This window comes from Macrotis lagotis, chromosome 2 (assembly GCF_037893015.1).
Source record: "Macrotis lagotis isolate mMagLag1 chromosome 2, bilby.v1.9.chrom.fasta, whole genome shotgun sequence".
NCBI lineage: Eukaryota > Metazoa > Chordata > Mammalia > Peramelemorphia > Peramelidae > Macrotis > Macrotis lagotis.
This window is the reverse complement of record NC_133659.1, coordinates 139,425,457-139,453,237: the sequence shown is the minus strand read 5'-3', so window position 1 is coordinate 139,453,237 and position 27,781 is coordinate 139,425,457. Positions and strand designations below refer to the sequence as shown.

The following is a 27,781-nucleotide window of genomic DNA, read 5'->3' as shown; positions in this document are numbered from 1 at the left end:
AAATCACTTCACTTCATGCCTGCCTATCTAAGTCACTTAACTCTACATCCTCCCTCCCCAAGTCACTTAATTTCATGTCCCCCATCTCCATCCCACACAAATTACTTAATTTGGTTAGTTGCAGAGCAAGTATTGATCTTAGCACTTGATGAAATCACAGGTTTGGTTAAAAAAAATAAAGGAAGGGGCTTTTTTCATTTCTAAGAATCACAGTGCCAACTAAGAAAATATTTGAAGTATAGCATTAGAACTTAAAGAGATCATAGTTTATCTAGTCCAAAATTTGTACAGGTGGGGAAACTGAGGCCCAGATAGGGGAAGTCACACAGATAACATATTTGAACTCAGTTCCTCTGCATTCAAATGAACCATTCTTTGCACTGTACAGTGGTGTTACTTCTTACTTGCAGGATGAATCAAAGCTACCAAAAATTTATTTTATCTTCAACAAATTGGCTAAAGTTTAATTGATTCTACTATCCAGTGCAACTTTAAGAGAAAGTATCAAGCATAGTCTCCAAAGCTATTTGAAGTAGGAAGAAGAATGGAGGATCAGGAAACTATGATAGAAGAGGAAATACCCACACACATCCACACACACATATATATTACATTAATATATATATATATGAAATATTAACTGAATTCACAGCCTTACCCACTCTTTACTTAATATTCATTCCTTCCCAATCAATATACACATAGGAAGAGAAATCTCAGCAATGTTCTTCTAGTATTAAATGAAGAAACTAGCCTACATTATGATGTAATGGGGACCTTATGAAGAATATTGAAGGAACATTATGAGGTCAGGGCTTTCCCTGAAAGGATAGCCAGGATGTGGGGCTTGGTAATCAAAAGTCATCTTTCCTGCTAACATCCTAGCAGCACATTTTGTTCCTGTTCTACAGCATGGGATTTTAAGATCAAAGGAATGAGCATTAGAGCAAAAACTGAGACATTGGGGTACACCATTACAACAGGAAGGATTTTCAGGTCATCAAATTAGTGTCATTATTTCCATCCAGATATAAAGATACCCTTATGTCCCCATGGAGAACTCTGAAGAGAAGCAAGTCAGCCCTTCAACTGAATTTATCAATTTCACAGAAGCCTTGAGGAAATTTGCGGAGTTAGTGGAAATAGTAGCAATCCAGAAGAAAGAAGAAAGACTAGGATTACTTGTCAAAAATGAAGGTAAACTCATGAGACCTCCAAAGGAACCTGAAAAAAAATCAGACTGATAGAATTATTTAGAATTTAAGGACAGTGAGAGTCCCACCTGCTCTATATCAGAATTTGAGTTTGCAATATTTCTTTTCAAATTTTCTATGGGAGGGAAAATCAGAAATGGATAAGATATTTTTCAATAAAGTTCATGCTGTTCTTTTCTGCGGTTAGGGTTAGGTTCGGGAACATGGTTTATATAATCACAGTCTTGTCGTTCATCCCCTTTCCTTTCATGAATCCTCTAGATCTCTTACAAGTGAACTAAGTATACTCAGACCAATTTTCCTTGCTAAGGGTAGCCAGTTGAAATCCATACTTTCAATTTTAATGCTGTCCAGCTAGATGGCCCAGTGTATACTGTGCCAGACCTGGAGTAGGGAAGACTCATCTTCCTGAAAATCCAGCCTCAAACACTTACTATGTGACCCTGGGCATGTCATGTAACCTCTGCCTACCTCAGTTCATCATCTGCAAAATGGGATAGAGATGGAAATGACCAACCACTCCAATATCTCTGCCAGGAGACCCCAAATGGAGCCAGGAATAGTTTGGACATGACTGATGCAGCTCAACAACAGGAGTTTCTACTTTATATGAGGCCTAACTTTTGTGAACTTTTCTTTCTGTGTTAAGAATGGTATCCAGAATAGATTGCTGAAATTTATAATCAACAACGTTTGGGTTTGGATTCAAATTCCTCCAGTGACACTAACTGTGGGATCACAGGCCAATTAATTACCTTCTTCAATCTGTTGTAAAAAGAAAGTACATAGTTGTTGAAATGATGGATGCAAATTTTCTAGAATCAAATAAGTGACAGTTATTATTGTATTCTGGAATGCATTCTTTGATAAATAGGAGTTCAGCAGGGTAAGTTTGTTAAATATTAATAAAATGAAATTCAATAAGGATAAATGTAAGGTCTTGCACTGGGGTTCCAAAAATCAATTTCATATATATTCATGGGGGGGGGGGTATGGAACTAAAAAGGAATTGTTCTGATTTAAAAAAAAAGTCTGGAATGACAGCCCAATATGTGCCAGCAGTAGAATCTGAAAGTAAAAAAAGCAAATTCCCTTTTGGAGAGCTATATTAGGAGAAGTATTGATTCCTAGAATGAGGAGGTAAGAATCACACCACTCTTATCAAGTTCCACCTGAAAGCTCCTCAGTTCTGGGCACCAGGTATAAAAAGGCTATTTATTATGTTGAGGGAGTCCAGAGGATGGTAGCTGGGTTTGTGAAGGGTGAGAGTGTGTGACAGGTTAGATGAAGAGTTTTTCAGGCCCTCTATAAGAGGAAGCCTGTTGAAGGAATTAGCAAGATTTAATCTGGAAAAGAGAATACTTGGGGAAGAGTGGCAAGAAATACTCTATGTGAGCAAGGAAGGCTATTATAAGGAGGTGGGGCATTAATCCTAGAGGGCAGAAACAGGAGGAACATTGGTGAAATTTACAAAGAGACCAATTTAGGTTTGAAGTCAGGAGAAACTTCCTAAAAATTAGAAGTTATCCAAAAGTAGAATGGATACCTCTAGCAGGGAGAGGATGGAGGGGGGGAGGAAAGGGTAGGCTCTTCCTCTTTGGAGGTCTTCAGATGGAGGATGGATGACCACTTTTATTGGGCTTTTTTTGGTGGAGATTCCTTTCATGTATGAGTTTGGCAAGATCAGCACTGAGATGCTTTCTGTTTCTCAGATTCTGTGAGAATAGTCAGGTTGTATTGCTTCCTTGTGGCAATCCTACAGGGGTTATGAGGTTGTCCAGGCATTTTTCAGTTGTGCCTAATTCTTTTTGATCCAACTTTTACTTCTCTAGGTAAAGATACTGGAGCAGTTTGCCATTTCCTTTGCTAGTTCATTTATTATATGAAGAACTGAGGCAAATATGGTTTGCACAGGATCACACAGTTAATAAGTGTCTTAAGGCCAGATTTGAACTTAGAAAGATGAGTCTTCCTATTTTTAGACCTCTGAACTCTCTCCCTTCCTCTATATTATATACTATGACTCAATATACAAAATAGATTATAAACAAAGCATCATGAGGTCAGAGGTAGCGGTGTCAAATACAGAAACGAAAGGGGAATAGTGAAATATTGCTAAGACAGTATAGTGAGAAAGTCAATTAATATCTAAGGGCTGGCATGCTAACCACAATCTGCTAGACCTTTATGGGGATATTTTGGATATACTGTAGCTGCCTACCCAAACAAATTCTTGTTTTCGTAATGTGTTGATACCTCACATTAAGGACAAGTGGTTTAATGGAAAGATTATGATTGGCTATTTGCACTTCATATTGTGTTGCCTCTGGGCCTCACTTTCCTCATCTGTTAAAATGAAGGAGTTGGACAAATATGATGATTCTGTAACACTGTTTCAGAAGATTGAACTCTGAATGTCACATTTCTTGTCTTCTGTAATTTTTATAAACTCTTTGAAAAGAAATGGGACACTGGAAAGACTGAAACCTGCTAAATTAATCTCCTGCTGTGACAAAAATGACAGAACATGAAAGACTTAGGGGAAATCATAAATGTAACATAACTTGACTTTAACCAGGCTCCTGAATCCATTGTGCACAATCTACTTATCAATAAATTTCCAAAATGTACAACCATAACTAAGTAATATATTTATATAAAGCTTTGTAGAGTTAGCAAAGCCCTTTATTTCATTTATTTCTTTTAAGTCTTACAAAAAGTTCTGTAAGGTAGGTATTGCAGATAGTGATAGTATTATTAATTATTATCATTCTCATTTTTACAGATGTAGAAAGTAAGATTTCAGAGTGGTCAAGAGACTTTTATCCTGTATCCATATAGCTATTATGTGTTAGAGGTAGGGATTAGACTTAGCTCTTCTTGACTCCAAGTCCATCAGGCTGACTCTGGAAACTAAATTTTTTTGAAAGTAGTAAAGGATAGAAAACATACATATATGTATATATGTATTATATATGTTATAGGAGTTATGTTTGATTATCTGTGTATTCACAGGGTTAAAGACCCCTTTTGACACTTCAAAGATGTGCTGAGGTCCATAGTCAATGGGTTGTGGATCTCTGGCCCATGGCATTCAATGACCTATAATCTAGTAATTCTGTTACCACAAGGATAAAGAGGGTTGTGTGGAATGATTTTTTTTTTAGTTTTTTTTTTTTGCAAGGCATTGGGGTTAAGTGGTTTGCCCAAGGCCACACAGCTAGGTAATTATTACATATCTGAGGTTGGATTTGAACTCAGGCACTCCTGACTCCAGGGCCAGTGCTCTATCCACTGTGCCACCTAGCTGCCAATCTGGAATGATTTTATCTCAGATTTTATCTCATGCTGACCAATAGCAATTTGTAATTTTCTTTATAAATGCTTACAACCCATTCCTTAAGAATTGGTTCTGGAATGTTAAGAGCAACCTAATACCATGATCAAAATCAAGATAACACTTGAAAAGTAATTTTTAAAAATGAATTAGTCTGAGAATACTCACAAATTATCTACAAGGGTTGGTCTTAGATTCAACCTAGAAATCATCCAAGAGAAAAGAACTTTTCCTTATTTGTATCAACTAACTTTTGGAAAGTGACAAATATAAACACCTTATACCAGTAGGTTTGTTCTTTGATCTGATTTAATCCAATATGCATAGGACAGCTAGGTGATATAGTGGATAAAGTTCTGGCCCTGGAGTCGGGGGGGGGGGGGGGGGGGTTGAGTTCAAATCCAACCTCAGATACTGTATTTACCTGTATTTACCAGAGTTTCTTCATCTGCAAAATGAACCGGAGAAGGAAATGGCATACCATTCTAAGATCTTTGTCAAGAAAATCCCAAAAGGGATTACAGTCAAACATAACTGGATTCAACAAGAAAAAAAAATCAATTAACGTTTTGAAAAAGTCCATGTCTGACTATCTCTGCCATTTAGCTTATTAATGAAATGTTAACTTCAGCAGGAGAGAACAAGCTAAAGCAGGAGATTTTATGTGGTTATATGAGATAAAAGAAATTTCTCTTGATAAATCTCTCTAAATGAATCCTTATAGACCACAATAGGTAGTCTGCTACTAATAGGTGAGATCATTCAAATCACAAAAGGGATAAATCAAGTTGGATTTCCATTTGAAGAATCATTCTGGATTAAAAACAAACAACAACCTTCCTGTTTTAGTAAGGGAGGAGCTGTGGTGGAGATGCTAAGACATTTAATTGGAACATTTTCTACATATTTTGAAATATTCTAATTCACCACCTAATCAAGTCCAAAAGGAAAACATTTTTAAAGTCAGAATAATCTGCTTCTTAAAAACTGAAGTTAAGTATTAAAAGGATGACAGTGATACATTGAAATAAGCAATGTGATAGAGTCAGATAGATATAAGGCTGATGTAGAAGTTAGAAAGGCCTGGGATGAAATTCCACATCTCATACTTTATTAGAGATGTGACCTGTACAAGTTGCTTAAGTTCACTAAACCAGTTTCCTCATTTGCAAAAAAGGGGAATTGAACCCTGTGGATCTTGATGATCTTTCCAATTATAAATCTATGACATTAAACAATAGGGTCTTCTCCATTTGATAACAATTTTCCTGTTATTCTTTGTTTCAATGCAGACACTATTGATTATGAAAAGTTCTATGAAGCAATATTGGATCTATTTGGTCCAGAAATAAAGAACCAAGATGTGAAACGTTTTTATCGGAAACTCAGCAACAATCCAGATGCACCTATAGACTGGTGTGAGGTAGGAATTTTTTGTTTATTCCATAAAATCTTGTTCATCTTCCTCAGTTTGGGGTTACAAATTGAATACCCAGTGATTAAGCAATGTCAACATTCATGCTATTTTCCAGACAGCTATCTTAAGTGCTGAGAGTTCAAAGAAATACAAAAACATGATTCTTGCCCTCAAGGAACTCATTCTAATGAAGAATACTCCATGCAAATAATTATTTACGTGCAAGGGATTATTGTAATTATTGTAAACAAGGGAAAGTAACCTCAAAGGAAAAGTAGCAGAGTGAGTTGGGGCTTTATTAAAGCACTGAAATCTTGGGACAAGTTTTTCATAATCAAAAGGAATTAAGGCAAAAATGCCATTTATTTACATTAATAACAATATAGATCAAACTGCCTATTTCAGAGAACATATGCCCCAAATTTGTTAATCCAATGTTTTCTGTCGTTAATTATACACTAGTCACTTCTCCCTTTATTACACCAAATAAACAAGCCTCCTTTGAGAATGACAACCTCTCTAATAATTCAGAAGTAGTCCTTAGGAATCATTCATAGAAGGTCCCTCCCTAAGAAGTCATTTCCTATGGAGTCTGGGATAGGTATGAGAGATCTCTTTTATCCCTTCATAAACTCAAAAGGTGGTGGAGTCCTAGCTGGTCCTAGTTGGTAGAGAACTGACCTCCTAACTCTGTGACCCTTGGGTAAACATCACCACAAATTGCAGAGTGGGTGGCAATCTTTTTGTTTTTGTGTAACATAGTGGTTGCACACAGCAGGCACTTAATAAATGATTGTTTAATTGAATTATATGTAGCTTTTAACAAGGCCAGAAGCTTCAAACAAATCTTTAATGAGGTGTTGATGTCCGAGAAAAGTCCCCAATTACAGAACAGAGGCACTCGACATGATGGAGATGCAATAGCAAGGGTTTATTAAACTAGCGCGAGCTAGGGTTCTGTCCTAGGTTAGGGCTAGGCTCCTGGAACCCCAAGTAAAGTGAGGAGAGACCTTATATATGGTTTGGTAGGGGAGTTTCAAGCATCTGCCTGCAGCTTGTCTTGGGATGGTGCGGGGTGTTTTTATTGGATGCGTGTCCTCGGAGAAGCCCCTCTGCTGCATGGTCCAAGGCAGAATCTTCAGAAGCTGATCTGGCAGAAACTCAGCTAGCTGACCAAGCAGAGACTTAGGGGCAGAATTTAGGCAACAGTTCATAGGTTTTGACATTCAGGGTCTTACATCCCTCCTCTTCTTGTTCAATCCAGGAGCACTCATGCTCCTCAAAGGGATGCACAGAACCCTCAGGGAGACTGTTGTAAGACTGTCTGAGTACCATTAGTTGGATAGTGTTAAACCTGTTCCTAATGAAAGCAAGCACTCGGTTTAATATGCAGGGCCCAAAGGTTAGGAGGAGTAAAAGCAGTATCAGGGGACCAATCAGGGTAGAGATCAATGTGGTGAGCCACAGGGATTGGTTGAACCATGCTTCAAACCATCCTTCTTGCTGTTCTCTTTCTTTCCTTCGTTTGGCCAACCCCTCCCTTACTTTAGCCATTGACTCTCTGACTACACCAGTATGATCAGCAACACTCTTCTCCCAGTGCAGCACAATCCCCCCTGCTGTAGGAAAATCAAGTCTAAGCCTCTCCTGTTCTGTAAAACTACTTGCGAAAGAGAGGTAAGGGATTTCTCCAGGTGTGAGATTGATTCCTCTATTCTGCTAATATCCTCATCTACTGCTGCTCCGAGGGAGTCGAAACCTTTCTGATGGAGGGTGAGAGAGGAAATCCCTGTGCCTGCTCCTACCAGACCTATTCCAAATAGGGTGGCTATGGTTAGGGCGGTGAGGGGCTCCCTTCTTATTCTGGCAAGGGGCATTCTTATTATCAAGAGGAGGCTACAAAAACAGATCCCTTGACAATACAATGTAAATATTGGTGAGAAATGGTAGACATGAACTGGTCCAGTGTCTCTGCTCTCTTCTCTTCTCTCCTGGAGACCTCTGATGTTCTTCTGCATCTTCTGAATCAGTTCCAAAATGTTCTCTCCAGCTCAGGTGACTAGTTGAAACTTTGTCTTCTGGTAAAGGATTTGCTTAACATTTTACTTAGATCAAAACACATGTTTTAACATACATTCAACAATCATCTTAGTTCAGAGTACCCAGCATATGGTTTAAAAATAAAACAATCTTAGCCTTTGCTCTTATTACAATAATGGCTCAAACATCCTTAACCAAAATGAAATTTTTCAAAATATTCTCAAATATACCATTGATTTTCCTTTTCCTGACATACTTATCTGACTCACATTCCTTTCCTTAAGCTAGGCCTTAAAGCTCTAATTATCCTAAGAATTTCCTATTCTTCTTCTTACCTAAATATCCCTTCTAAAAATTAAAGAAACTTAATTCCTATTGTAACATGTAGCTGTTAGCAGGTGTCAGAGCCACACACCTAACCTATCTCTGGCTATTAGATCCAATTCACCTAAAATTTCTTTTTCTAGTTTGTTTAATAATTAACCATAAAGATCCAGGACATTAAAGGAAAATTCCTTTATAGATATAAGTATTGCATGTCAGTGTCCAGGCAGAGGTCACGTGGGTAAGTCAAATGTCTTAGGCTAGATTTATTCTTCCAGATGAGATATTATCCAAATGTCATTTTAGGGAAATCAAGTCAAGGGGGTCCAACCTCAGCCTTACTGAGAAGTCACCCCTTTGGCCGCCCATCCCAGTCACCTGACATCTTGGCTTCCTTGGCTGCAGGAACATGACATTTACCCAGTGGCATTTCTTTTTTGTTGACCATCCTGGTATCTGACATAAGAGAAAATCAGTTAAAAGTCCCATGATCTAAAATAGTTGTTTTACCTAGTTAGAACTTCCAGTGAATACAATTCACTAAATTCCAATTATAATTTTAATGGAATTAATGAAACCCCCCTACCTAAAACTTGGATTATCTTTCCTAGGTCTTTGTCTAACATCTGGTATTCTAACTATGACTGGCCCTACAGGCCTGTCTCCTGCCTCTTATATTCAGACACCCCTTTGTCTGAAATCATGCAAGGCAATTGGGGTTAAGTGACTTGTCCAAGGTTGCACAGCTAGACAATCACCAAGTATCTGAGGCCTGACCTGAACCCAGTCTCCTGACTCCAGGGCCAGCTAACCAGGCCACCTAGCCACCCTTAACATACAAGTTACTTTTCAGAATTCTTTAAAACCATTTAAACATCTTAGGTAGCTTTAAATTTCCAACATGCATTATTAATTTCTGTGAGTAACAGAGTAACACACAAATTACAAGATTGTACAAAGTAATTTCTCCATTATCATATTATTCATGAGCCCACAGGTCTATACCAGAAAGTGTCATACTTTTTCATATTTTCCTTATTGTTCTTCAAAGCAATCACATTAATCCCAGGCTTTAACAATACAGTATTTAAAAAAAAAATTTTCACAAGAGATAGCTAAATATTGCAAATATTATCTCTTTGCAGTTACAAAAGAACATCACATAACTGATAAAAACATCTTAATCATCAATAAGTTACCTTACAATAGGGCCCACAATTGCAACTTGTTCAGAGCTCCCCATCAGCTGTCTGCAGTTACCAAGAGAGAAGTCCACATTCTTGATTTCTTTAAACATACATTGTTAATATACATTAAACATTAAGATTCTTAAACATCTCATTTCCCTTAGAACAAAAGCAAAATTCTCAGAATCCAATCTCATTCATATGACACATTTAAAACCCCAATGTCATTACAATTCAACTAACTTTCAAACAGCTTAGTTTGATTAAAAAAAAAACTTTAGAGTACCTTATACAGAGAATCCAGCACTCACATTCCAAAAGCTCTACCCAAAATAAAAACACTGTTAGCATTATTAAACTCAACATTAAAACCAATTAGAGCTTTTCCCCAAAAAGACATCAGTAAACATCCCTGATAACCTAGGTGTTTCTCTTCTTAGTAACCCAATACCAGTTTTCTTAACCCAAAGGTGTTACAATAGAGTTTTAAAATCCCAAACTCCTTGCAAAAGTTACAATAGTGTTAAAACAGTTTAATCCCAAACTAATTTAACCATCTAGTTATTTAATTCCTCCTATTCTGTACAAATTTTGTCAAAATGTTACACTAGTATTCTTCTTTTAGAACCCTCAGAATGCTTTCCAAAACTCTAGTTCACAAACTTTAGAAACATAAGAGTCATCACTCAGGCCACATGGCCAGCAGATAGTCATTAAATGTGATTTCCTTTCAATAAAGGAGTCTCTTAACCCCTGGATCTTAGATAATTATTTTTTTTTTCCAATCACACATCCCACCTGTGGAGGGTTCTTTCCCTCTAAGGCTTAAGTAAGGTAAGGATTTTTCAAGTTCCCCACCATCCTCCTGTTACCCTCCTCCCCCTTTTTTTTTCAGCGAAGGAATCTTCCCAGAGGGGAGTAGGCTGCTTCAGGGGGAAGGGGAGCCGGGTCTAGGAATGTTCATTACCTTCCCTGCTATTGCATTCCCTGCTATTGATCTAGAGAAGGAATCTTCCAAGGGGGAACAGAAGGGACCTGGTGACAAGAGTGGGGGATGGGGTGTGGAAATTCAGGGGCTGAGGGCTCTAAATTTAGCAATACAGTAATATGTATAATTTCCTCTTCAACAGATGATAAACTACACTGTTCTCACATATCAATATTGCCTTTCATAAACATGAGGTGAAAAACAAGGCCTTTCACAAATTTTCTGGGCCAAAAGGACCTTGAGAACTATAACCCATTGGCAAGGTATTCTCTAGGTTTTTTTTTTTTCCATAACAAAATCTTTACAAATGTGTTAGTGAAACTTCAATTCATTTGTTATTACAAAACAATTTTAAAATCTCAAAAAGTGTAGTTTAAATTGTTCTTATACAAAGCTTACTAATTGTACACAGCATATTTCAATTGCATGTATGTTCTCTTTATTCCCTAAACCTTTAAAATACAAAGAATTCTTAAGAATAATTGTTGCTAAAAAATCCCTTCTTATGACTACAAGATTTTCTTCACGTTTCTCTTAAATTCCAAAAGTTACATTCAAATTAGTTTTAAATCATTTTCTTTCCAAAAGCCTAAAAAGTTTGCAAATTCTTCTTATCTTCATCAGTGCAACTTTCTATCTTCACTGACCAACGTTTCTTAATATTAGAACATTCTATGTTCTGGGAATGAGAGATTCCCCACAATTTGAGATATCAAAGTGATATGTACTAATGCTTTACCTTTACTGTTTATCATTACTCACTCACTCCAGATTCTTCCCAAATACATGATCCACATTCCAATCAGTGTGAAATATTAACTTCCCCTTGTTTAGTTATTCTAAAGCTAATTCACAAGTCTGTCCTGACTCCTATGACTCTGGAGGGGCCATAAAACATCAGAATCCAAACTTAACCATATTCTTTACAAACCCCTTAATTCAATTTACAGCTGTCTTTAGATTAGCACATTATAGGATCAATAATAACATTAATAAAATTCACATTTACCTAGCAATCACTTTCATATCAAACTTTTCACTTTATGGGGCTTATTACTTTTCTTATCAATTCATTGCCAAACATTGCAAAAAGTACCAATTTAATGCAATTTTAAATCACCCCATATCTCCCTATAGACTTACAGTTCTATACTTTCTTCTTTTCTCATAATGATTTGTACACCTTTTTTCCAAAGTTCCCAAAATCCATCTTTGGTGTACAAAGTCAACCCTGCTCAAACCTTCTGTCTACATACTTTTACCACTTTCCTTACTTAACAAATGGTTCAAAAGAAACCCCAATTGTCTCTGTCTGGATTTTCTTTCCCAGTACTTTCAGAATCTCTTACTCAAACTATACAACTCACATTTTCCACCATTCCTTTTCATTAGCTCCCCCTGGCCTCAAGTCACACCATTCCAAACTAGAGTCACATAGTTCATACTACAGCTATGATTCCATACTTCACAATGCACCTTCCATTCCAAGGTTTTAATATATAACATTTCTTGAATACAACTGATAAAATTCTGGAGAAGGCAGTCATTCAAAAATCCCCTAGCCCAAATAGAATATTCCCTGCCTCACCCCCCCTTCTTCAAATAGAGTAAACTGAATAACTTTTATAGAGAGAGAGAGAGAGGCCATCCTAGATTCCTTCAGGGGAGGAGGGTTGGTCTTCTATCCTTCAACCCTTACATGTCCCATAATTTTCTGTAATAACTGAACTCCTAAAGCTCTAATGATGCCATATCATTCTGGAAAAAAGACTATTTAGTTTCCCCTATACAAGCATCTTGGTAGCCACATTATATACTCTAGGATTAACCTGACTCTCTTGTCTTTCTGAAATTTATTTTCCCTCTTTTCAAATTAAAATAGCATTTCTTTCTATGATTTCTTTGTTTAACATATTTGGTAATATTTGTGTTTCTTTAACTTCAAAGTAAGGTCCCTTTTAATACTTACTTTAATAATTCTTTTTGAAATAGCTCTCTCTCCTGTAAGGGGGAGGGAGGGGGAAATACTCTGACAGCACAGAATCAAGGAGGACGGTCCCTTGACCTCCTTAAAGTGGTCTAGGAGCAGGCTCAGAGGAGTGGTCTGGGTCCATCCCATCCCAGCTGGAATTTAGATTAAATGATTAAGAGCAATAAGCAAAGCAGAAGCAAAGCAAAAGAAGCAAAGGTGATAGATAACCAGTCAGCATCCATCCCTTCCAGCGGGACTAAGTGTTGCTAGTCAGGTCCTAAAAGAAAATCAGGTTAACCTTGTTTCCTTATCTCATTCCCATATGTCAGTCATTCCTGACCTGCAGAAGGGTTCCCTTATCTCATTTCCAAATGTCAGTCCTTCCAGTACTGACCTCCCAAAGGGTTGGGGAACGTCTTCCACCATAAGCCCGCTGGCGACCTGGCGACTAGCAGTGCGTCCACCTAGGTCCTTTGCCAGCTTAGTCCAAATACAGAGCCGCGGACTTGGTTACTTTAGATACCCCTCCAAGTAGGTCTTTTGGCCTCTGCTGGGGATCCCGGGAGAGCCCCCAAATGTTAAGGTCCGAGAAAAGTCCCCAATTACAGAACAAAGGCACTCGACACATGGAGATGCAATAGCAAGGGTTTATTAAACTAGCTCGAGCTAGGGTTCCGTCCTAGGTCAGGGCTAGGATCCTGGAACCCCGAGTAAAGTGAGGAGAGACCTTACATATGGTTTGGTAGGGGAGTTTCAAGCATCTGCCTGCAGATTGTCTTGAGATGGTGCGGCATGTTCTTATTGGATGCAGGTCCTCGGAGAAGTCCCCCTGCTGCATGGTCTGAGGGCTGACCAGGCAGAATCTTCAGAAGCTGATCTAGCAGAAACTAAGCTAACTGACCAAGCAGAGACTTAGAGGCTGAATTTAGGCAACAGTTCATAGGTTTCGACATTCAGGGTCTTACAGGCATTCAGGCAAAAGTTCACAGGCTTCAACACTCAGGATCTTATAGGCATTCAGGCTAAAGTTCATAGGTTTTGAAACTCAGGGTCTTACATTGGTATCAAAGTTCATTCTACTAGTTTTCAACCCAGTACCGATGCTTGTCTCTTCATAAAAGAATGCCTTGCCCAATTCAAGACCATTCCATCTCTCCTAAACTATTACAATATCTTCCTAATAGGTCTCTATCTAGTCTTTTCCCTCTTTAATCCATCCTATGTACACAGACTGCCAAATTGTAATTCCTAGAATAAAGGTTTGACTCCATAAGCATCAATATCTTGATTTTGCCTTATAAAATATAAACTCCCATCTTTGGCATTTAAAATCCTTTTATAGTATGACTCCAGTTACAAGGGTAAGAGGGCTGACTGTAGATGCAGAAGATCTGGGGTTAAAGACTGTCTCTGATAGCTCTCCTACCTATGACTTAGGCAAGTCATTTAACCTTCTGGGTATCACTTTCCTCATATATCAAATAAATGTATGGGACTAGAAGATTTCTATTTTAAAAAAAAATTCATGAGTCTTTCAAATAGTTTGAGTTGGAGAAAGCCGCTCCTGGTATAAAGGAGTCCTCCCTTCCTCCCTCAGGACGCTCAGAGGTGTCTTTTAAGAGTCACAATTGCCTGGACCACTCTGGTCCTTTCACTTGTGTATAAATTTTAATATTAAGTCTGTTATGTTTTATAGTATGATCCTGGCTATATATAATCTAAAAATATATAATTTAGAAGATTTCTAAGGTCATGTCTGGCTCTAAAATCCATCTTTACACATTGCCCTCCTCCAATTCCATCTTCATTAGCCTGCTTGCCCATCTCCAAATAAGACACTTCATCTTGGGCATGCTGCAGTCCATTCAGAGTGACCTTTTCTGTGTATCATCTCCCACATACTACCCTTGGATAGGCTGTTTTTCCCTCTTGCCAGAACTCCCTCCTCACCACAGTCTCCCTAATTCCTTCAAGATTCAGTTCAAATGTCTCCTCCTAAAACAGGTCTTTCCTGATTCAGTATTTTCTCCACAGCAATTACTTTGTATTTAATTTGGCATGGACTTTGTTTTCTGATTTTTGTACTTGTTGCATTTCCTCAGTTCAAATGCCTTCCCTAGGAGAAAGTCAGCTTCTTGAGGGCAAGAACTGTTTTTTGTCTTTTTATCTCCAGCCACCTAGCACATAGTGCATCTTAATAAAACTTTTGTTGATAACCCTTGTTGAATTGAATATAAATAGTTGTTGATTTTCTTCATGTACCTAGTGATGGTAATGCCTTAATATTTCTTAGTGTTGTATATGTAAATTCATTTATTCTTACCTCTGAAAGTGAGTTTTTTTTCTAATGAATATTTTTTCATTTAAATCCACTTCCTTTGGTTATGTCTTTTGGACTTGGAATCAGGAAGATCTATGTTTGAATCCTATGTGACTAAACAACTTGCTTTATCTCACAGCAACTTCAGTTCTCATCTGTAAAATAGATATAATATGTAGCATGTTTCAAAATTAAAAAAGAAAATTTTATAAAAGGTATAAATATTTAATTTTCACTATAGTTCTCTGGGAAAAAAAGAAATAGGAGGAGGGGAAGTATAGGGCAAAAGAAAGAAACAGAAAAAAGATCTCAAGATTTGGGAAACAGGTCTAGAAGATCAATTACTCTAGAACTTGTTTTCTTGGTGTCAGTTTAAACATTCAAGGTGCCAAGATTCCTCATGGAAAAAGTCATTATGGTATAAGCAAATAAATAAAAATAAAAAGTTTGACAACCAATGTTCCAAGTGAACATTAAGATGGGGGAAAATGTCATTTAAATGCTATGTATTATACAGTTAAATCTTCAGAATGATCCTTCTTAGAGATGACAGATAGTTCACCAATCATGTCAGTCATTCTGGACTTTAATCAGTTAATTTCAAAGGGTGAAGCAGTAGGTTAGAAATTAGGAGAACTCTAATACATTACTGGTGGAGCTGTGAACTCATCCAACCTTTCTGGAGAGCAATTTGGGATTATGCCCAAAGGGCAACAAAAATGTGCACACCCTTTGATCCAGCAATATCACTACTCTGAAGAGATGATGAAAAAGGGTAAAAACATCACTTGTACAAAAATATTTACACCGGCCTTGTTTGTGGTAGCAAAAAATTGGAAATTAAGTGAATGTCCTTCAATTGGGGAAATGGCTTAACAAACTGTGGTATATGTATGTCATGGAACACTATTGTTCTATTAGAAACAGGGAGGGATGGGAATTCAGGAAAGCCTGGAGGGATTTGCATGAACTGATGCTGAGTGAGACAAGCAGAACCAGAAAAACACTATACATCCTAATAGCAACATAGGGGTGATGATCAACCTTGATGGACTTGCTCATTCCATCAGTGCAATAACCAGGGACCATTTTGGGCTATTTGCAATGGAGAATACCATCTGTATCCAGAGAAAGAATTATGGACTTTGAACAAAGACCAAAGACTATTACCTTCAAATTAGGAGAAAACCCATTATCTTATTATATAATTTTACTATCTCATACTTTATTTTTCTTCCTTAAGGATATGATTTCTCTGTCATCATGTTAACTGAGATCAATGTATAACATGGAACCAATGTAAAGACTGAACCCCCTTCTGTGGGGTGGGGGTGGGGGGAGGGAAGCAAGAATGGGGAAAAATTGTAAAACAAAATAAAGTATTTCTAAAAAACAAAGAAAATACTGCACATTAAACATAAAAAAAGAAATTAGGAGAACTACATTATGTTGAAGGAATATGACATTTAGGGTAAAATTCTACCTGTGAATAATAATACTAACCTAGAATTCTGAGAATTTATATGCACCATGAGTAAGTAGCTAAGACTTCTCTTTTCTTCAAGATGATTTCTTCAGTATGACTCATCAGGTTTCATATGCATTGTATTACAATATGCCAAGATGATTCACCTGACTTCCATTAAACCAGATGTCCATAACAAGGAACTCAATCTCTTAAGGTGCTGAAATAAAGGAAGAAAAAGAATGGTTGTATTTGATCATAAATGGTCTTCCAAGTGAACGATCTAAGACAAAACAGTGCAGACACAATGTGGTATAGCTGAAAGAGCTTTGTTGTCAGAGGAATTTGCAAGTTTGAATTCCAATGCCTGCCATTCTCTATTTTGGACAAAATCTATTTCTTCATCTCTCTGGGCACTGATTTTCTCATTGGCATATTAAAAGAGTTGGGCTAGAAAACCTTGAAGGAAAGTCACTTCCAACTCTAAATTTCATAATTATTTGATCATGTCAACTCCAGATGAGATTCTTAAGATAAAATAGAATTGGAAATTCTTTTGCTGGCTTTACTCTAATCATAGACTTATTTGTGACCTTATTTCTGATGTTGATTCTGACTTAGGGCTTACAACTGGTGAAAAAGATATTAAAAGGTTTTTAGTTTTCTTAATCATGGTCAAAGAGTTTCTCCATTTCCTATTTTGATCATGTCACCATGGTGATTCATTGTTTCAAGCTAGCCTTTAAGATGCAATTCAGAAACCATTTCCTACATGAAGTTTTTCCTGAGCGCCTTGTTGTTTTCCCCAATTATCTTGTAATTTTTACTATTGTATGTGTGCATATAACTTTATTCTTATGCTGTGTGTATTTTTATATGTAATTCTTGTCTCTACCACTCCATTAGATTATAAAGTTCATTCAAGTAGGGGGTTGTTTCATTCATTTTACTTGAATCTTTAGATCCCAGTAAATGCTTGTTGATGGACTGGTTGAAGACAACAGGAAAAGGGAGGAGATTGGAGGAGGAAAAGGTAGAAAAGGATATGGTATAGCACTTTGTATCCACCAAAAGATGGAAAAGCATCATTAACAAAACCTGAAGATTAAAATGTCTTTTCTCTCCAGTCCTTTCTAGATTGTCTCTGATGGCCTCTTTTTAGTACTGTCTTGATTATTGCATATAAGATCAAAGTATTGCTAAGTAAAGTTTCATTTTCTCCATGATAAAAGGTCAGTAGTTCCCAGAGATCATTTCCTTATTTGTATAATGGAAAACAATTTCAAGTTCCAATAAGAAATGTGGTTTTTGGAGACAAAAATACTAACTTAGACTATCAATATGACTTACTTGTTCATTTTATAGATCTTCAATTGATCAATCCATCCATCAAAAAACAGTTAATAAAAGACTTACTATAATGAACCAGATCCAAAGACCTGTGATTTCATATATGTGAAGTACTGTCTTTTTTTTTTAAGTATCTACTATGTTCCAGCTTTGTAGTAACCTCTGGGGATACAAAAAAGTTCCTGTTCTCAAGAAGTCCTCAGATGGAGGAGACAAAATCCTCCTACCAATTTATATTAAAACTCTTCTAGACTTACTTTAGTCAATACTAAAAGAAAATTTGGCAGTCAGGTTATTTGACCCTTAGTAACTCTGATCCTGGTAGACTAGCACTAGTTCACTACCTTCTTAGCATTGTAGAAAGCTCTATCAAAACTTGTTCTCTATTGGAATAGTCTTTGAGAACCGAGTCAATGCTTTGAGATAGAATATGGCTTTATGGTCAGTAAACATGTTAAAGAGGAAGGAGCTCTAGGTAGAACACCAATAGAAATTAGCATATCTATAACACCTGCATAAAAACTTATTCTTTGTGACAAGGGAAAAATAACATCAATTCCTTTGACTAGAAAATTGATATAATAATTGATATAATTTAATAATATAATGTCTACTTCTCAAGGTTATCATGAGAAAAGTGTTATTCTATAAACCTTTTAAGCATTATAAAATTTTCATTTTCTTTAGTGAATAGGGAAAGAAGTGATCTTATTTTAATTGCACATTTTTATAGTATTTTACAACTTATGAACTGCTTTTCTCACAATAATCCTGTAAAGCAGATAGTTCAAGCATAATTATCTTCATTTTTACATATGAGGACATTGAAGCTCAGAGAGGTTAAATGCTTGTCCTCAGTACCACAGTTATACAGTTAATTATCAAGGTTTATTATCAAACCCAGAGCTTCTTACTCTTAGTGCAGTGTTCTTTCCCCTCTACTCAAGCTGATTTAGTCTGAATCAGGGTCTATCTAGTCCATTATGTAGAAATATACTATAAATGTGACCAGAAAAGCAAATCAAAAGAGACCCAATTGATTGTGCAATAATGAGCCCGTCTTTATAGTCCCCCACACTGTGGAAGTTTGTGAGTCATCATTAATCTCTTGGATTCCAAAACTATTGGTCAAGGTCCTTACAATTTTGTACAAGTATGCTGGTTTAGACAAGTTTCAAAAGAATGTTCATAAGAGTTTTTGAAAGTCCCAAGAAGCCATAACTTAGTTTTCATATAGAAATTATTATGCTTTTGATATAAAAATGAGAATGTGAATGTACTTACTGTGTGAATGGAAAGAAGAGGATGCTAGTAGGAGAGAAGAGGTACCAGAATTACCATTAATAATACTGCCTATGAGTCAAAGCTGATTATGATTAATGAGTGACTAATTTTGTTTTGTAAAAATGGATGGTGTTTTTTTATTTTAATCATGATTCGTGTGTTAGGAAAATGTTAGCTGAGACAACCAAAGTACATCAGCCCTTTTTTTTCACTGTAAACTTTCCAAGATGTGTTTGGTTTTCTTGGCTGCAGATTTTTCATAAACTTAGTCTGAGTGAATCTCTTCTACCTTACCTTGTTCTCCTGAGAACATAGAGATGCTACATCATGAGCTAGTCTCTGGGTTTAGCAATATCAGTGAGAGAGGAGACATTCAGGTTGCTCTAAGCATCACTGGAAGAGATTCGATACTTCAGTCAGTGGACTGAATGAACTTAAATGTGATTATTGCTGCTTTTCTTGATGTAAAGGCAGCACTTTGAATGAATCCTAAGTTCCCTATATGATCCTGTGAAAATCCAGAAATATTCAGAAAGCATACCAAAAAGAGAATGAAAAATCAATTGACAACCATTTTAGAGTAAATTGAGTTAATTTCTACAAAATTTAATATTAGAATGGGGTCTTAGAGATCATCTAGCCTAGAAGTGCTAAACCCAGAGTTCAATAGACCATCCTGTTCTCCAAGACTTGCAAAAACTTGGATGGGGAAAAAAAAATTACATCTTTATTTTTACTACCCTCTAACTGAAATTTAGCATTTCCTTTAATTATATATACTTTTCAAATTTTATTTAAAGCAATGGGGTTAAATGACTTGCCCAAGGTCACACTGCAGGTAATTATTAAGTGTCTAAGGTCAAATTTGAATTCAGGTCCTCCTGACTCCAGGGCCAATGCTCTTATCCACTGCACCACCTAGTTGCCCCCTTAAGTTATATTTTTGAAACATTATTCTGAGAAAGTTTCTTATAGGCTTTACCAGTCTGCCAATGGAATCAACAAAAAAGATTAAGAACTCTAAATCTAATTCCAAACCCGATGCTTAAAAAAGCCCCACAACTTTTCCAGTGTCACAAAGATTTTTAACAATGGCAACATTATTACCTTATATTTAGTAGTTTAGCAGTATAATCCTTAAATTCAATTATGGACCAGCAAAATATTAGGCTGAAAGAAAGAGGGGGACCAGAGGGAAGGGAATAAAGTGAAGGGACCCAGAAACTGTTTCTGTCTCTTTTTCCTCAGGGAGCAATCTGTCATAATTATTTGAATATCTTGAGTAGGAGACATTCCATTATCATTTGGGGGTTTATTTGCCCCAGGGACTTATGTCTTTGTTTTTTTTTTTTCTTTTTTTCCTTATTTTTCTAACTATATGTAAAAACTATTTTTAATATTCATTTTGAAAATTTTGTGTTCCAAATTCTCTTCTTCCCTCTCCTTCCCTCATTGGGAAAGCAAGCAATTTTATATAGATTATACTAGTGCAGGCTAACATGTTTCCTTTTTAGTCATTTTGAGAAAAACACAAAGACAAAAAAATTAAAAAACAAAGTAAGAATAGTATGCTTTGATCTGCAATCTACTTCTGAAAGTAAATAATATTTTTCATCATTAATCCTTCAGAAATACTTTGGATCTTTGTGTTGCTGATGATAACTAAGCCATTCACAGTTGATCATCATATAATATTGCTGTTACTGTGTACAGTTTCTCCTGTTTCTGTTCACTTTACTTTGCATCAGTTCATGTGAAGTCTTTCTGAATTTTTCTGAAAGCATCCTACTAGTCATTTCTTATAGCACAATAGCATTCCATCTCATTTGCCAACTTATTCAACCATTCCCCAATTGATAGGCATTGCTTCAATTTTCATTTTGTCTCAACAAAAAGAATTGGTATAAATATTCCCCTCCTTGTTTTTTAAATCTCTTTGGGATACAGACCTAGTAGTGTTATTGTGAAGTCAAAGGGTATATACAGTTTTATAGCCCTTTGGGTATAATTCTAAATTGCTCTCCAGGATGATTGGATCAGTTCATAACCTCACCAACAGTGAAGTTTCTCACTTATCCCACATCACCTCCAAAATTTGTCATTTTCTTTTTTTATCATAGTGATCAATCTGATAGTTGTGAGATGATACCTCAGAGTTATTTTAATTTGTATTTCTCTTAAAAGTGATTTAAAACCATTTTTGTATATGATTACAGATAGTTTTTTATTTCTTCTCCTGAAGATTACCTGTCCATATCCTTTGACTATTTATCAATTGAGGAATGACTCATTCCTATAAATTTGACTCATTTCTCTATATAGTCAAAATATGAGATCTATATAATAGAAACAATATAAAACTCTCCCACCCCAATATCCTGCTTGGCTGCATTGGTTTCATATTTGTTGTTTTCATGACATTATCCATCTAATTCTTTGCTACCAACTTTTCCTTTCACCTTCAAGCTTTCTAAACATTAGGGTCTTTCCTAATTAGTCCTGCTGTCTTGTTATGTGGTTGAAGTATTGGAGCTTCAGGTTCAGCATTTGACCTTCCAATGAATAATTGAATTAATTTCTTTTTGACCAATTTGATGATCTTGTTATCTAAAGTTATCAAAACTCTTTTCCAGCACCACAGTTTGAAACTATCAATTCAGTAGATTTCTGTAAAATCTAACTCTCACAGCCGTACATTTCTATTGCTAGTGGAAAAGTCAATTTTGACTATAGGGATTTTTGCTGGCAAGGTGGTATCTCTGCTTTTTAATATATAGTCCAGATTTGCTGTAGTCTTCTTTCCCAGGAACAAGTATCTTTTAATTCTATGCCTGCAGGCACCATCTGCAGTGATCTTTGAGCCCAAGAAGGTAAAATACGTTTCCATTTCTTTTCTATCTGCCAAGAAGTGATAAGACTGTTTGCCAAGATCTCGTTTGTTGCTGATTTTTTTTTATGTTAAGCTTCAAGATAGTTTTTACATTCTCTTCTTTCACTCACATCAAGAGACTTCTTAATTCCTCTTCACTATCATCTGAGAGGTATCATTGCATATCTGAGATTGCTGATATTTCTCCCAACAATTCTAAATTCTGGCTTTTGATTCCTCCAGACTGGCATTTCACTTGATGTACTTTGCATACAAGATAAATAAATAAAATGACAATTACCAGCCTTTAATACTACTCCTTTTCTTATCTTAAATCAACCATTTGTTCCACTTTCAGTTCTAGTTGTTGCTTCTTGGCTCACACACAGATTCCAAAGGAGTAAGATGATATGGTACTCCCATTCCTTTGAGAACTTAACACAATTTGTCGTGATGTATGTAGTCAAAGTCTTGGTGTGGTCAGTGAAGCAGAAGTAGATGTTTTTCTGGATTTGCTTTCTCCATAATCCAGCAAATATTGGCAATTTGGTCTCTAGTTCCTCTGTCCATTTAAAGAACAAGTTTGCTTTTCTGGTATTTCTCAGTTCGTATTTTGCTAGTGTAGTTTGCAGAATCTTCAGCATAACCTTGCTAACTTGTGTAATGAATATGACTGTTAAGCAATTTGAATATTCCATGACATTGTCCTTCTTTAGGCATGGTATGTAAAATGATCTTTTCCAATCCATCGGTCACTGTGGAGTTTTCTAAATTTGGCATCATTTTGAGTGTAACACTTTAACAGAATCATCATCTTTTAGGAATTTAAATAACTCATCTGGAAAAGACATTATTGCTATGCTCTAATTATGATTCTGTTCAGTATTAAAATAGTGGAAAGATTAAGTGATCTTGAGTCAGAAGATCTAGAGTTGGGTAATCACTTGATCCCTATAGGCCTGAGTTTCCTCTTTTGTGAAATGAGTGGTTTAGGGAGAATTACTAAAGTTTATTCTAGTTTTAATAACTAGAGCTGCTGTGTGCTGTTGTGGATTCATATGTAATTTTACCCCTCCTCTTTCCCCACATCTGTTCCCTTTTTCTTTCTAGAGTTGTGATTATTGTTCCCAGGGGGAAAATGTAATTAGAAATCTGCATGGGTTTGTTAGATGATTGTACATTTTTCTTGTTTTTTTTTTAATATATAGGTGCTAATTAAATGTAGGAAATTATTCCATGCTGCTTATCTATTATAGAATTTTTTTTCTGGGAAGCTAGCTTTCATGAGCACAAAAATAATTAAAGCATTGTTATCTCTATTGAAATTTGAAAATACAAAAATACAAATGGGACTCTAATAACCAAAATCTGAGTTAAATTGGTTGCCCAATTTTATAATTATTGTTTTGATTTTATATGCTGTTTGAGACAGGTGTCTGAATTGTTTTAAGTTGAATTCATAAAATGAGGTGGAATGAAGGTGGAGATTGGAGAGATCAAATGACTCAAAAATTGTACTTCACAAATGCCTGTTTATATGACCTGACCATATCTGTTAAAAATATTTCATAATAATAATAACAAAGATTTCAGACTGACTTTCAGGTCATGTAACTAACACATGGAAGACAAGAAAATTTCTCAAATCCTCACTAACTCCAAATGTGGGAAGAAAAGCAATACATCAGAAGGAAAGCAAACATTGCTGTCTCTGTAGTCCAGCACAGAAATAAAATGAACAAGATAGCTTATACATTAACAGCAGAAAATACAATCCCTAACTCATTCATAAAAGCATGTTGATGTCTTGTTATGAAATATAACTCTAAATAAATATAGAAAAGAAATACAAAGTAATTTCATGGGATCATTGATTTGGGGCTGGAAGGGACTTCAAAGTCCATCTAGATCAATACCCTCATTTTATAGGTAGATAGATAAGCTGGGTCCCTTAAGTGTTAAAATGACTTGCCAAAGATCTCTCAGCATACTTGAGAAACAGCAAGAAGACCAATCAGGCTAGAAGTTAGAGACTTTGAAGGGCAATACTTAGGAAAGATATAAGTTTGAAAAATAAGTCTAGACCCAAGGATGTGAAAGGTTTAAAATGGCAAACATTGGAGATTGTATTTGATCCTCCTAGAAATAGGCAATAGAAAGCTAATAAAACTTGAAAAATGAAATTTTTTTTATCTTTTCTCTTTATATCATCTCCATTTGCAAATATCTCCTCTTCCTCTCAAAGCCTTCTTTCATACTAAAGGATTTAAAAAAAAAAGAAACAAAAAGCAGTTTAGCAAAATGAACCAACTCACTATGTCTGAGAGTTGTAGAATGTTCCATCCCCACAATCCTGTATATCCACAAAAAAGGGAAGTTGTATTTTCTCATATTTTATGAGATTTAGGCTTATTATAATTAGGTAGGGTTATTTCATTTTTTGTTGTTTCCATTTACATTGATATATTCAAATCCAGCCTCTAGACATTTATTGTGTGACCTTGGACAAAGTCATTTAACCTCTTTTTGCCCCAGTTTCCCTCATCTGTAGAATGGAGATAATAGCATCTATTTCCCAGCATTATTGTGAGGATCAAATGAGATACATATAAGTACATAGTAAGCTCTATATAAATGTCAATTATTTTTATTATTACTACTATCATCAATATTATTATTCTTTTCCTATTTTTGCTTATTTTGATTAAGCTCATTTGTCAATCCATTGTTCTCTGAATTCATACTATCTTATGGAATAATAATGTTCCATTCCATTCATTTATCACAGCTTATCCAGTCCCCAAATGATGGTACAGGACCTTTTTTTTTTGTCTTCAAGCTTCTAAAAACATATACCTGTTATTTGGGTCCTTGGAAATTCTTTTATCCCAATGTCTGGAATGCATTCATATCATACTTTGTCTCCTGGAATTCTTCAAACTTCAGCAAGTATGACCCCTATAGAAAGTATTTCCCAATCCCAATCCCACCTACTGCTAGTTCAACTCTCCCTTCGAAAGGAAGTCTTTCAAAATTCCCTTAAATTCTAATGTTTTTCCTCCATTGATTATTGCCAATTTATCCTGTAGATAGTCCTTTTTCTACATGGTTTTTTTTTGCATGCTATCTATTCCATTAGATGTGAAGGGACTACCTTTTCTTATTATTCCTAGTGTTTAGCACTCAGTACCTAGAACATAGGTAGATAATAAATATTTGCTGACTAGGATATTTCATTGTTACCTTATAATTAATTTGTATATCTTGCATATTTTTGTATATGTCCATAGTGTCTCTCCCAGTAGATCGTAAGTTATTCAAGGATAGAGACTTTTTGTATCTGTATTATCCATCTAAATTCCAGGCAATTAGTAGTTGCTTATTGGTTGTGGATTGATTACATGGCATTGGAGCATGGTTCCAATTTAGTTTCTAGAAGCTTCACTAATAAAGTATTTCTACTAGAACTTATTGAACCAGGGAAATGACATAGTCATATCTAAGATTTAGGAACATTACTATGGCATTTGTGAGACCAGATTAGAGAAGGAATGTCTTGAAAAGAGTCAAATAGGACAATCTTGCAACCATTTAGGCAAGAAGGATTATGATCTTAACTAAGATTTTAACTTTATAAGTGGAATAAAAATTGGATGTGTGAGATATTGTAAAGATTGAGTTGACTGGACTTGGAAACTGAGAGGAACTGAAAGGATTGATTGCTTCTCTTCAAGCATGATTTCCAAAGGTCATGTTCAATCAAAGCCCTTTGAAAGGCTGACAATAATTTCAGGAAAATTAGACTTGATGAGCACTTGCTAAATGCCAACTATGCTTGAAGATATTGTATTAACTACTGATAAGGAGCACAGGGCATGCATGGCATGAGTTATGACCTATAGCCTCAAACAGCTTTAACATTATCATTATCATCTTAAATGACAGGCTTTATGGGATTATTTTTGTTTTGTTTTAAAGAAACAGTAGTAACATTGGGTTAACAATTTATAAATAATAGCCATAAAAAGGTCTCTGTAAATTGGGTGGTAAAGAAGCATTTTAGGAACAAAAGTAAAAGCTGCTAATTAAATAAAAATATTATTATCCTTGCAAATCATTTACCCTTTGAGCAATTGCAAGACTATAGAAGTACTCTCAATATTTGCTGAATTAAATGACATTATAACACATTATAGTAAGCACTTAGCAGTTATTACTCATCTTCTTTTATTGGTCTGATGCTAATAAAATGAAAATTAATTACTGAATATTATTTCCAGATTTTTTTAATCCTTGTAAGGCAGGGTTTTATAACCTTTTCTATGTTGTGAACCCATTTGGTAGTCTGGTGAAATCTACATATCCTTCTCAGAAATTTTTTAAATGCATTTTTAAAGCACATGACAATACAAAGATTACATAAATAACTGAATATTTAAAAAAAGAAATTGAATAAATCATAAATCCATTCCCAAAGGAAAAAAACTTCAGTACCACAAGAATTTATAAGTGAAATTGATCATTCAAAAATATTTCCAATATTAAATAAATCTTTTCAAAAATAAAGGTCCCTTCTTTCTATGATATTAAAACCATAGAAAAGCAAAAAAACCTATAGACAAATACCTACAATGAAAAGACATTAAATAAAATATTAGCAAATTTTGTGTAGGAACATATTAAAAAAGATTATATCCTATAACAGCTATATCCTATGCCAGGTTGATGCCATTTGAGGAAAACTGTTGTCCTTTGATCTTGAAGAGGATCAATGACATTAGGAAAGTTATGTCTTGACTTTTAAGTGTATTTGATTTAAGCGAGGTAAGGCTATGCAATGTCACCAATCTAACTCTCTCTTCCAGAGTTACCTGGATCCCAGTGGAAAAATATAGATCAGGACAACTAGAGATGGCCCCAGATGCAGTGGTAGACCTAGGGTTTTTAAAACCTTAGCCTGTCATTTTGTCTGAGCCCAGTGAATAAGCTATGGACAGGATTAATCAGAAACAATCAATAGAGGACAAGCAAATGTAATAGACCCCAGCTACTGAGAGTAATGAATCACTGTTTGTCAAGAAACATCTAGCAAGAATAGAAAGTTTGACCTTCAAATACAGGACTCTGAGAAGGGTAAATTATGAGGGACTTAATGATGATGAACTGCATGTATTCCTTCATGGAAAGATGATACTGATAATACTCAAATGAACCTTCTCATTTAATAGAATAGGTAGAAGGAACTTTTATAGATGAGGTACAGGAGAGAGCTGAATTTGAAGATATAATATATGGTAAAAATGGAGTCAATGGATGAAAGAGAAATAGACTGGGAGTAAGAGAAAGGAGAGGTTGAATAGACTAAGATATTTCATATAAAAGATATTTCATGTAGCTTTTGCAATGGTATAGAAGGAGGAAAGGTGAGGGGGAATGTGGGAACCTTCATTCTCATCGGAAATGGCTCAGAAAGGAAACAGCATACATATTCAATAGGGTATAGACATCTAGAAGAAAAAGGAAAGAAGAGGGATGGGGGAGAGGAGTGGGGGGTGTGGGTGAAAGAGGAGAGGGTAGATCATAGAGTGTAGTAAGATATAACACATTTTCTTTTTTTTTTTACTTTTTTGCAAGGTGCTAGGATTGGGTGGTCTGTCCAGGATCACAGGGCTGGGTGGTTGCCAGGTCTCTGGGGTGGGATGTGAACTTGGGGCCTTGACCCCAGGACTGGTGCTCTGTTCCCTCCACCACTTGGCTACACCACAGCACATTTTTGAAAAGGGACAGAGTGAAAGGATAGAGAAAATATAATAGATGGTAGTGGGGAGGAATGGATAGAAAGAATTACAATCAGCAACAGCTGTGGAAAAATATGGAAGAAACTTCTGTGATAGACTTATGATAAAGAAACTGATCCACCCAAGCCAGAGCTGATGGTATCAGAACACAGACTGACACACATTTTTTTCTCTTTCTTTTACTTAATTTCTCATAAAATTTTATATTTTTGTGGG

At 35.8% G+C, this 27,781-nt stretch overlaps 1 protein-coding gene across 1 annotated transcript in view; it reads left to right on the top strand.

Annotated features, from left to right (window-relative positions):
- The first annotated feature begins 814 nt into the window (after positions 1-814).
- Positions 815-27,781, top strand: part of WDR64 (WD repeat domain 64) — a 189,447-nt gene continuing 162,480 nt past the window's right edge. The window contains exons 1-2 of the mRNA XM_074220912.1: positions 815-1,197; positions 5,844-5,974. Coding sequence (XP_074077013.1) covers positions 1,053-1,197; positions 5,844-5,974 — 276 coding nt within the window. The 5' untranslated portion in view covers positions 815-1,052. The remainder of the gene's footprint in view (positions 1,198-5,843; positions 5,975-27,781) is intronic.